At 46.6% G+C, this 12,670-nt stretch overlaps 1 protein-coding gene and 1 pseudogene across 1 annotated transcript in view; one reads left to right on the top strand and one right to left on the bottom strand.

The window, feature by feature from the left end:
- Positions 1 to 4,117: 4,117 nt before the first annotated feature.
- Positions 4,118 to 12,670, top strand: part of LOC143987691 (olfactomedin-4-like) — a 30,295-nt gene continuing 21,742 nt past the window's right edge. Inside the window, 2 exon segments of the mRNA XM_077486627.1 lie at positions 4,118 to 4,210; positions 4,547 to 4,706. Coding sequence (XP_077342753.1) covers positions 4,118 to 4,210; positions 4,547 to 4,706 — 253 coding nt within the window.
- LOC143989346 (5S ribosomal RNA) lies at positions 11,304 to 11,422 on the bottom strand (annotated as a pseudogene).

Here is a 12,670-nt window from a genome sequence, read left to right as displayed (position 1 = left end):
TTAGTACTAATGAAGTCATAAATTGCCTGTGAGACAATTGTGTGCAGACTGCAAACTGACCGACCTAGAAAAAAAAGGAAAAATAAAAATGCAACCGAAAAAAGAAAAATGTATGGTGGCATTGTGAAAGTCATGAACACAGATTGAGGAGCTGGATCAGGCAACAGAAGAGAAAAAAATATACCTGATAAACGAACCGTCTACTTAGCGAGACAACCTAGTCTCATACCTTATAAATACAGAAAAAATCAGCGCAGTACAACCCCTTTACGAAAAGCTGCTGAACACCAAGGATCAATTACCAAATCCCAAAATACAATATATCAAACAGATGGTACAGCGCTCTAACTAAAATAAAATGATTACTAACATATTAAAATTAATAAAAAGTCCAAAGATAGCTTTTGAGTCAAAAAGTCCACGTGAGGAATCTTCAGTGGTATACAGTCAGTTCATGCATAAAGTGACTTAGTGCCAAGGGGGGGACCACCACCAATGGTAAAATTGGCTGCTCACCTCATCGTATGGACCCTTTAAATTACAGAGGGTCGTATGCACTTAAATATCAACTCATCCAATCGCTGTACTCCTCTCCGACAATATCCGACCGATTCACAAACGAAAACACAGCTTTCTCCCATTCAGAGTCAAATGAACTGACACGTTCGTGGAATACCCACACTGGATCGGTATATAGCAGTATTCACAATTCCTCAGACCATGTGGATAGAAAGACAGGCCATAGTGCTCTCCATAGAAAAACGTTTTAATGATGAATATACATAAAAAACACACTTACAATAACGAAGCTTCATACGATCTTTAAAATGATCAATGACCGCGGGTGACGTCACGTGATCTCCGTCCGAAACGGAGGAGATCACGTGACGTCACCCGCGGTCATTGATCATTTTAAAGATCGTATGAAGCTTCGTTATTGTAAGTGTGTTTTTTATGTATATTCATCATTAAAACGTTTTTCTATGGAGAGCACTATGGCCTGTCTTTCTATCCACATGGTCTGAGGAATTGTGAATACTGCTATATACCGATCCAGTGTGGGTATTCCACGAACGTGTCAGTTCATTTGACTCTGAATGGGAGAAAGCTGTGTTTTCGTTTGTGAATCGGTCGGATATTGTCGGAGAGGAGTACAGCGATTGGATGAGTTGATATTTAAGTGCATACGACCCTCTGTAATTTAAAGGGTCCATACGATGAGGTGAGCAGCCAATTTTACCATTGGTGGTGGTCCCCCCCTTGGCACTAAGTCACTTTATGCATGAACTGACTGTATACCACTGAAGATTCCTCACGTGGACTTTTTGACTCAAAAGCTATCTTTGGACTTTTTATTAATTTTAATATGTTAGTAATCATTTTATTTTAGTTAGAGCGCTGTACCATCTGTTTGATATATAGTCTCATACCTAGCAAGCTTGCAAACACCAATGTTTGGTGTTGCAAGAGGTCGGATGCATAGGGCTAGCAAAAAAAAGGACCATCAAAACAACAAAAAAACAAGAAAGAGCAAATCCAAAAAAGAACAATTGGAAATAGAGCCCCAAAGGGTGTGATTAAAGCTTCTGCTGGGTGGGGGGGGACATGTCACGGCTCCGAGGGACTGAGGCCCAAAAAAATGGGTTGCGAGATAAGTTCTATGGCCGTGGGAATGTGCAATAACAACAGCAGTATATCGATCAATATATCCATCAGTGAGGATGTTCGTCGTTTCGGTCTCCAATCTCGTAGCAGATGCTTCTTCTGTCTCTTCTAGGTGCCGGAGTCTGCCAAATTGGTGCCGGTCTTGGGGTGGAAGGTGGTCGGCAAATCACTGCAGCATCAAGGAGGCCCAGCTTCACAAGCATCTCCTGGCCTTTTGGTAGGGATGAGGCAGAATATGTGGTGCCATTATGAGGCACCAGCAATTTAAAGGGGAAACCCCATATATAACGGATATGGGCTGCTTGGAGAGCGGTGGTTATCTCCTTCAAACCCCTTCTCCTGTCTAGGGTGGCTGGAGAGATGTCAGGGTAGATTTGGGTGGAGTGATCATCCAGGGTGATCCTCTGCTTGTTCCGGGCTGTCCTCAGAATCTCTTCTTTAGTTAGGAAATCTTTCATACAGAGGATCACTTCCCTGGGGGGCTTTTCATCAGGCGGCTTGGGTCTTAAAGCCCTGTGGATGCAATCATATTTAAAAGATGCCTAATCATAATCCGGGAGAAGGGACTTGAATAGCCGAATCACTGTGGGGATTAATTCTGTCACCGATTCAGAGATCCCTCGAGGATGTAAGTTATTATACCTATTCCTATTGTCAAGGTCCTCGACTTGCGCTTGAATTATGGAGAAGGCCGATGCTAATAATTCATGTTCTCTACTGAGGTCATTATATGCTAGGACCAGTTCATCATGTTTCGTTTCAAGTCTTTCTGTCCTCGTGCCCAAGGCCGCAATCTCTTGGGACAGCGTGTGTGAGGTCTTATGAAGTTCTGTTTGAAACTTAGTGGCCAGTCTAGCATACATAGCTTCCAGAGTTGCTTCAAGGTCTGCTTTAGAGAGAGCAGTGGAATACTCACTGTTGGGGTTTGGAGAAGGAGCTGGCGGTGGTGGTGAAGTCGGGGCAGGCGAGGATTTCCTCCCTGTAGCGCCATCTTGAGACATGCTGCACTGTTCCCTCGTATGGAGGAGATAGTACACCTCGACGGCATGCAGTAGGTATATGCTGCCTCGAGGGGTGTTGGAATCGTTGTGGATGTCGGCGTGTATAGCCCTCGGGAGGCAGTAAGAGTCCTGGCTGGAGCGGGAGCTACTGCTTCAGGCGTCCATTTCTCTCAGCGCCGCACATGCGCCCCCAATCCTCTTATTTTTGCTTGGGGATAGAGTACAGAAGCATTAGAAGTCTTGTCAGTTTTGGGGATGTCTGCACCCTTGATAGGGTGAAGACACCTCCCAAATGTTGCCACTTTCTCCTTCAAATTTATTCACTTCCTGTCACATAGCCAAACAGAAATGAGGGTAAAACCCTACCAATGTCTTTCCTTGGGGGGACACAAGTCAATATAAATAGTTTCCCCCGTTAGGTAAATTACACTGTAGCTTTTTGCTCTGTACACCCCTCATAGATCTCAACACAGGAGATATAAAAGCGCTTGTAAAAATGTATCCTCCAGGCCGCTTAGACTACCATCCATCCACTATGGATCAAACCCCCAAAGCTCTGTATCAAAAGCAGTTCATAACTACAGTTACCGATTATGGAGATAGAAAAAAGTGAAGCTTTGTGGTGCGTTAAACCTCTATAACATTTATTAGTTGGATAATTGCACTTACAGATCAGCAGCAGGAATGTAACCATGTATCAAAAGTGTATCAATACAGGCTTCAAGCACTTCACCTAATCATCTCCACCTGACATGTTTCCCCTGAAAGGGCATCTTCATGTTTCCCGCCCTTTTTTATATATTTTATAGGTCACCACAAGACCTAGATGTGAAATGCATGGCCTACCACTGATTCTCACAGTAATGTAATGACCTTTTACTTTTCTTAAATTGTGCAATGCTACCTTAGTGCTTAAAGAGAGCCTGTCCTCAGATCTATTAATTCAACAAAAATCATCCCGCATATGTGCATTTAACATATATTATGCCTGTTATTTAAAAGTGCAAATATATCCAAAAACCAAAGGAATTCTGCTGAGTGACACCATCTTGGATGTGATGTCAACAACCCCAGCTGACTCAGACAGGACCACCATTAGAAATTGATGGGCCCCATACTGCCTGCCTGACAGGCTATATAGTGCTCTCTCTGTCCCTGTCTCCTGCTACTGAACTGGTGGGGCCAGAGGAACTTTTAAATAAGTGCTAGGAACCACAGACCCAGGAATTACTGTGCATGTGCTCAAATGTGTTTGAAGAGTCGTATTAGAAAAGTCCTCTCTTTGCCTCAGGACACTTGCTGAACTGATGGGACCTGGCCACATACAGAAGGACTGGCTCTACCCTCCCATCTCTTGACTCTAGACCTGTTAATCAAGTGACACTCTATATTCCCTGACTGCTACATACAAGTTTATGTAGGGAGGTAAGGGGAGGAGCAGTGAAGGGCAGATGATATGGACCAGCACAGAACGTATTCCCAGAGAAGGAGAGTGTTATGATGACCCGGGAGGGAGTTTCTGTGCTAAGGATTTTACCCCTGGGGTTAATGTTCACCCCCTTTTTACATGGTTTGCTGGGCAGAATTATAATAGTATACTCACCCACCCAGCAAATCCAGCCCAATCCAGCTACAACCCGGGTCCTGCACAACCGTCTTGTTTGTGAGGCTAGCTGTCTCTTCCAGGTCCAGCTGGCTCTCTGATGATGCTGATGATGATTACACATGATTACTGAATTGTATAGCCAGTTTTGCAGAAGAGAGATTTCCACCAATCATTTCAGTGAAGAGGATGGGGTCATCATCAATTTAAAAGCAGTCACAAGTACAATGTTCAGTTTCAGAACTGTTCTACCAGCTTGTCTGTATTTTCATTGTAGATCCGGAATATTTCCATCATAGTGAACCAGTTGGAAATTTATGATAAGAACAATGTGCTGGTGATCAGACGGGAGCTTGAGGCTCTGAAGAAACGCCTAGAGGATTGTGAGAAGAACAATACAAAACCAAGCTATCCTTCCCTGCCTTTACCTGATATTGGTAGGTTAAAAGAGAGACTTAACTGAAAGTGTAATGCCCCGTGCACATGATTGGATTTTCCAACAACAAATGTTGGATGTGAGCTTGTTGGCAGAAAGTCCGACCGTGTGTATGCTCCATCGAACATTTGTTGGCGGAAAGTCAATTGTTGGCTAATAGGTTCTCAAATTTTCGGGCAACAAATTTTTGTTGTCGGGCTTTCCAATCGTGTGTACACAAGTCAGTCGCACAAAAGTTCACACATGCTCAGAAGCAGAAGCGGCTGGTCTTGTAAAGTAGCTTTCGTAATGGAGAATTAACATTTGTGACGTGGCAAATGATGAAATCTCCAAATGCAGCAATTCACTTCTTCTTTAATGGGGTAATAATGAAGCTGCTTTGCTGGTGATACTGATGGAGTTATTGCAAACTAATTTTCAAAGGCTTTTTTTTTCAAGTGATATCAAGAATAATAATAATAATAATAGCGCTAAATTAAAAACGCGAAAAGAAAAGCACGAGTCAACACGCACCAAACTTCTACTAACACTAAATTAGCAGAAGAAGCCCAAAGGGTGGCACTAAAGAGCTTAAAAAAACATGTAGTGCATCTAGTACATCACTACATTCGTAATTGTTGGCCAACATTTGTGTGCCGGGGGGATGCAAGACAAGTTGGAGCCAAAACCCTTCGAACAAAATTCCATGGTTTTGTTTTGTCGGAAAGTCCGATCGTTGTAAGGGGCATAAGTCCACCCTAAAGCTAAAATCCCTGCATCTACAGATATCCAGAACAATCTAACACTAACCTACCTAGCCCTGTAAAGAAGAAATCAGTATACATATATTTTTTGAAGCCAATCCGATCTGGTCTACAGCAGCAGAAGCTCTGCAGAGGACACAACTGACAATGGCTGTGAAATGAATGGGGAGTGATGTCACCCATAGACTGACTATGAGGCTTCTGCTGTCGGATGTGTCCTCTGTGCCCTCCCTCACAATGCAAAGCCGCAGCTGACAGCTCAGCGTGGGACGGGGTCGGATTGGCTTCAAAAAATGTATGTAAATGGATTCCATCTTTATAGGGCTAGATAGGTTAGTGTTAGGTCGTGGATGTCTGGAGATGCAGGGAGTTTAGTGTTAGGATGGACATCTACTTTAAGTTCAAGTTATTTAGGCTGTAAGCTCTAACAAGCAGGGGCTTCTAATGCCCCGTACACACGAGAGGACTTATGTCCGGCAGACTTCCAAAGGAGTTCCGCCGGAGTTCCGCCGGAGTTCCGACGGAGTTCTGGCGGACTTTTCAACCGAACGGACTTGGACACACACCATCACACCAAACTCCGACGGAGTCGAACGTGATGACGTACGACTGGATTCGAATAAGGAAGTTCATAGCCAGTAGCCAATAGCTGCCCTAGCGTCGGTTTTAGTCCGTCGGAGTAGCATACACACGAGCGGATTTTTCGAAGGGGACCGGGTCCGGCGGAGTTCCGTCGGGAAAATTTGAAGCATGCTTCATTTCTAAAGTCCGTCAGACTTTTGCGAAGCTAAAGTCCGTTGCAGCCCACACACGATCGAATAGTCTGACGGACTCAGTCCGTCGGACTTTGGATGTTGAAAAGTCCGCTCGTGTGTACGGGGCAAAATTCCTCTTTTATTGTTTTTTGCTGTAATTGTACTGTCTGCCTCTACTTTGTAAAGTGCTGGGCAAACTGTTGGCACTATATCGATCTTGTATAAAGCCCCGTACACACTATCAGATTGTCTGCTGAGTTTTTCCTTCAGATTTACCAAAACCATGTAGTAGAAGGGCCTTCCTGATTGCATACACATTGAAACTCCTAAGGTTTGACCTCATATTACATGGTTTTGGTAAATCTGAAGGAAAAACTCAGCAGACAATCTGATAGTGTGTACGGGGCTTTACAATAACATTTAACAATTTAAAATAACATACAGCATCCATGGGCCCTGCTCACATGTTTGCTGCACTGTAATGCCGCGTACACACGAGCGGATTTTCCGTCTGAAAAATCTTGGATGTTTTTTCCGACAGAACTCCGCTCAAGCTTGGCTTGCATACACATGGTCACACTAAAGTTCGCTGAATTTTCGACCGTCAAGAACGCGGTGGCATATAACACTACGACAAACAGAAAAAATGAAGTTGCTTCAATGCTTCCTAGCATGCGTCTAATTATTTCCAAGCATGTGTAGGAATTTTGCGCATAGGAATTGGTACAGACAATCGGAATTTCTGATCAAAACTTTTTCTGACCGAAAAATTGAGAATCTGCTCTCAATCTTTTGCTGGCTGGAATTCCGCCAGCAAAAGTCAGATGGAGCATATACACAGTCACATTTTCCGACCAAAAGCTCTCATGGGTCTTTTGCTGGCGGAATTTCCAATTGTGTGTATGCAGCATTAGAGAACCTGTCATGAGGGAAACTGCCTTTGCTGTTCTCTCCATCTAAAACAAATCTAGTTACCTGGTTTTCATGCTGAAGCTCATGCTTCAATATTTTGAGTCACTGCCCCGCAAAAAGTATAATGGGGGGAATTCCATAAATCTGCTGCACAACTTTTCTGGGGTTAATCCCTCGTTACTGTATTGCACCAAATTTATTAAGTATTTTGTGACACTTTTGGTTTTGAGAGTGACTTGTGCATCAAATTCAGGTAGTTCTTAAATTTGCCACTTTTACACTGTCTCATTGAATGTGCCAAATGGAAAAGTGGAGCTAATTAAAACCAATTCTCTTTTGGCGTACAGAGAAAAAACCTGTCTCTGACCAGATTTTGCAAAAGTGTCTTGAGTAGTGATGAACGAACTTCTGACGGGATGTTTCACGAACGCGGACCGCGAACGCGGCCGATAGTTCGCGAACTGGAACGTTCGCGGCCGGCCCCATTGACTTCAATGGGAGGCGAACTTCGCAAACCTATAGGTCAAATTTGCAGCCACAAAAATTAGAGTTACGCTTACCGGTAACGTCTTTTCCAGTAGTCTTTCAGGACAGCCACTATGAGAGATAGACTCCTCCTCTTCCTCTGGAAACACTGCGCCAGCCCATAAATTCTTACTTCCCCTGCCGGACCTCAGTTTATATCGAGAATACCTCCGGCCAGCTGGGGAGACACAAGAACACATTAATAACATATTTATCAAATACCATTATCTTGCTGCGCTCTGGTCTTTTGTAAGACACCCCCCAATCTTCGGGTGGGAACTAGGGCTGTCCTGAAAGACTACTGGAAAAGACGTTACCGGTAAGCGTAACTCTAATTTTCCCTAATCGTCTTTCAGGACAGCCACTATGAGAGGATAAGCGAGCACTTAATAGTTAGGGTGGGACTACAGCTTGCAAAACCTTTCGCCCAAAGGTCTGCTCACCTGCCGACACCAGATCCACTCTGTAGTGCTTTACAAAAGTGGAATAGCTGGACCATGTTGCTGCTCTGCAAATCTGCTCTGGCGTTGCTCCCGCTCTTTCTGCCTGGGAGGCTGCCATAGCTCTAGTGGAGTGTGCTTTAATACCCACTGGGATTTCTTTCCCTGAACTAAATAAGCCTGCTCGATGGCTACTCTGAGCCACCTAGCAATAGTGCGCCGGACGCCTTACAACCTTCCCTGGCCCCGGAAAACAAAATAAATAAGGAATCTGACCTTCTAAATGACTTGGTCAGTTCCAGATAGTGTAGGATACATCTCCTAACATCCAATAATGGAATTTTAGTTCCTTCTCACCGGAGGGATTGGGACAAAAAGAGGGCAAAACAATTTCCTGGCTTCTATGAAAGCTGGATACCACCTTCGGCAAAAAGGCTGGATCGGTCTTTAAAACTATCCGATCCGGAAAAATAACGCCAAAGGGAGCCCTGACTGATAAGGCCTCCATCTCACTGACCCTCCTAGCAGTTGTCACTGCTACCAGAAACACTGTCTTCAGAGTAAGCTCTCTCAGAAGACACTCCTTTAAAGGCTCAAAGGGGGGTCCAGTTAAGCTCTGCAAAACTAAAGATCAATCCCATCTGGGAAAGGACAGGCCCTGGACCGGTCTCTGTCTGGACAGGGCCCTAAAGGACCTGACTACCCATGGGTTGGCAGCCAAATGATCCTCTAAATAAACACTGAGGGCTGATACTTGACCCCTAAGGGTACTAATGGATAAGCCCTTATCTGCCCCACATTGTAAAAATTCCAACACTGCGGAGGAGCTCCGTACTGGGAAAGAGTTCTCTGCGCACCACTTGTTGAAACGTAAGCAGACCTTTTCATAGATCTGGCGAGTTTCCTTTTTTCTACTGTCCAGGAGGGTAGAAACTAGTTTCTGTGAAAAACCCTTAGATTTTAATAAACCCTCCTCAGTAGCCAGGCCGCTAACTTCCACTGGCGTACCTGTGGGCAGAGGACTGGCCCCTGAGAGAGAAGATCGTCCATGAGGGGGCAAGAGTAAGGGAGGTTCTACCGCCAACTGCTTTAGCATTGAGAACCATGCTCTCTTGGGCCAATGTGGAGCCACCAGAATCAGAGATGTGCTTTCCATCTGAAACTTTCTCAGAACTGCTGGCAACAACGCTGGAGGTGGGAAGGCATAGCAAGTTCTGAAGTGCCAATTCTGGCTCAAAACGTCCACCCCTAAGGCTCCTTCTCCCCTTTTTAGGGAGAAAAAACAGGGGATTTTTGCATTGTTTCTGGACGTGAACAGGTCCACCTCCGGAGACCCCCATCTCCTTATGAGATTGAAGACCTCCTGGTTGAGAACCCAATCGTCCTCCCTCCGCCTTTTTCGGCTGAGAAAAGTCTGCTACCACGTTTTTCTCTCCCCTCAGAAAAACTGCTGAAAGCGAAAGGGGGTAGGTTTCGGCCCAGGACAGGATCTCTGTCGCTAAAGACAACAGGGTTCCGCTTCTCGTGCCACCCTGTTTGTTCACATAGGCCACTACGGAAGAGTTGTCCGACCGCACCTGAAAGTGGTGACCCCGGAGCTCTTTTTTGAAGAATTTGAGGGCTAGTCCCACTGCCCTTAATTCTTTCTAGTTGGACGATCGAGTCAACTCGCCGTCCCCCCAGGAGCCCTGGGCTAGAAGGGAACCCAAATGTGCCCCCCCAACCTTTTCCACTTGCGTCTGTGGTTACTATCCGAGAAATCGGGATGAGCCACAGACGACCTTGCGACAGATTTGTCACTTTCCTCCACCACCGGGGGGATCTCCTTACCTGGTGTGGAATATGAACTAAGGTGTCTAGGGCCTCCTGACTGTGGTCCCACACCCCTAGGATGAAGGACTGTAGGGGACGAAAGTGTAGCCCTGCCCACTGCACTGCTGGAAGGGTGGATGTAAGGAGATCCCGTACTGACATCAGAACCCTTATGGAAACCAGCTGGTTGCTCTGAAGAGAGGCCACCGCACTGTCCAGTTTTTGTACCTTTTCTCTTGGTAGAAAAAACTCTCAACAGTGTTGAGTCCAACAGGAAACCTAGGTAGGAGATCTGTTGTGAGGGGATCAGGCTGGACTTTTCCAAGTTCAGAAGCCACCCCAGGTCTGTAAGGACCCCTTTGGTTAGATCGAGATCCCTGACCAACTGTGTTGGGGATGCTGCAAATAAAAGCAGGTCATCCAGGTAAGCAATTATACATATCCCCTGGAGCCGAAGAAAGGCCATGGCTTCTGCCAGGACTTTGGTAAATATGCGGGGTGCAGAGGATAGCCCGAATGGCAGGGCCTGAAACTGAAAGTGTATTGTTTCTCCGCCCAGATCTATGGCAAGGCGTAGAAACCTCTGCGAGGCTTCCGCTATAGGGATGTGTAAATACGCGTCCCTTAGGTCCAGGGATACCATGAAACAGTTGTGGGGCAGAAGCGCCTTTACTGAAAAGATCGATTCCATTGTATGTCACTGAAGCGTTCAGGGGCTTTAAGTTCAGAAACAACCTGAACTTCCAAGGGTTTTTTCCCTATGAAGATGTGAGAAAAAATCCCCTTCCCTCTGCTTTTGGGACCCTGAGAATAACATCCTGATTCTCCAATTCCCTCAGAGCTTCTAGCAAGGCCTCGGCCTTTACCATGCACCTGGGTAGATGCGTGACAAGGAGCCTTTGAGGGGGTGGTCTTAGGAATTCCAAGAGGTACCCCCTTCTTACTACCCCTAAAATAAATTGATTGGGGGATATTGTCTCCCACTGTGGAAGAAACGCCCCCAGTCTTCCTCCCCCTGTAGCTGGAAAGTCACTGGGTTTTACGGGGCTGGATAGGAGGGCGAAAAATCGCCCCTCCTCTGCCCCTGCCTTTTTGGGGCCAGCCTGTCCGCTGTCCGGTCTAGAACCGTCTCTAGCCCTGGGCCAAACAGGAGGTCCCCCGTCAGGGGTATCCCACATAGCTTTATCTTGGAGGCATTATCCCCTGGCCATGTTTTTAACCAGAGGGCCCTTCTGGCCGAATTTGGCTAGAGCCGCCGTTCTGCCCGACATGCGGACGGACTCAGCAGAGGCATCAGCTATGTAAGTGATCCCTCGCAGCATAGTAGGGAAGGATGACAGAATGGTTTCAATATGTTGTTGGATCTGTGAGAGCCAGTGCTCTAAATTGCGAGCCACAACTGTAACTGCCAAGCTTACGGCACCTGGTATTCCCAGGCGGTCTCCCATTCAGGTACTAACCAGGCCTGACCCTGCTTAGCAACCGAGATCAGATGAGATCGAGCGCATTCAGGGTGATGTGGCCGTAGGCCCATACATTGGGGTGGGGGGATCCTAGATAGAGAGAACCCCTCCCCAGGGCGCTCTTACCTTAGGAATGCTGGAGATAGAGTCTGTCGTTTGAGCCTCAGCTTCCGACATGACTGCAGGTGGCTGCTTACTACAGAGTTCCACGTTGCCTGTGCACGTTCTGAACCCATCTCCAGCTTGTGCCCGGACCTCCTATCAGCTCCACGACCCGGAACCGGAAGTCGATCGTGTTTCGAGGTCAAGCCTTCGTTTCCGCCGGATACGACGTCGCCCGTCGTTCGGCCCGCTCGGTTCAGAGAAAAAAAGGGGCGGACTGTACCCATGTACAGGGAAATCTTCCGAACGGCTTGCCAGCTGCGTCCCTGTAGACGCGATAGGAGTCCCCCACGACCTGAAGCCGCGCTCGACTCGGAAGGGGTGGCAGTACCTGGTGAGGTAAGTAAACCGTTCAACCCGTCCGACACGCGGACGTTGGTTTCGAACGGTTTGAACCCAGCTTTCTCCAAACGAAGCCCCTGCTTCTTTCAACCGGGTTCTTTTAACGAAAAAACGGCCACAGCCTCCCCAGCTGATCGGCCTGGTTCCTTGCACAGTGTCTCCCCGCCGGAGGAAACACTAATAACTGAGGTCCGGCAGGGGAAGTAAGAATTTATGGGCTGGCGCAGTGTTTCCAGAGGAAGAGGAGGAGTCTATCTCTCATAGTGGCTGTCCTGAAAGACGATTAGGGAAATAATTATTAGCTGTGCAAACATAGTCCCACCACATGGCCAATGACATAACACATGTATGAGGTGAATCTGGGATCGACAACTACAAGCATTCTTTTTTTATATGGGAAATTGTTCTGACAATTCAGGACTGTGGAGCGCATGAAGGCAATGGAGGAGAGGGAAGGTCAGGGACCAGGGTAGGCAAAGAAGAGGGTGCAGGAGATGATCACTTGCAGCGTCACTCACAGCAATGACACCTGCACCGTGATAGAGTCATCTGACAGCAGCATCGTGATACAGAGCACTGACATCAGCAGCGTGACATACAGCAAAGACACCTGCACCGTGATAGAGTCATCTGACAACAGCACCGTGATAGAGAGCACTGACATCAGCAGCGTGACATAAAGCACTCACACCAGCACCGTGATATACAGCACTGACAGCAGCACCGTGATAGAGAGCACTGACATCAGCAGCGTGACATAAAGCACTCACACCAGCACCGTGATATACAGCACTGACAGCAGCACTGTGAC

This window comes from Lithobates pipiens, unplaced genomic scaffold (assembly GCF_037356315.1).
Source record: "Lithobates pipiens isolate NorthernLeopardFrog02 unplaced genomic scaffold, aLitPip1_a1.2 Scaffold_1, whole genome shotgun sequence".
NCBI classification, from domain to species: domain Eukaryota; kingdom Metazoa; phylum Chordata; class Amphibia; order Anura; family Ranidae; genus Lithobates; species Lithobates pipiens.
Note: the sequence above shows the minus strand (reverse complement) of the source record. Positions and strands in the feature narration are given on the sequence as shown.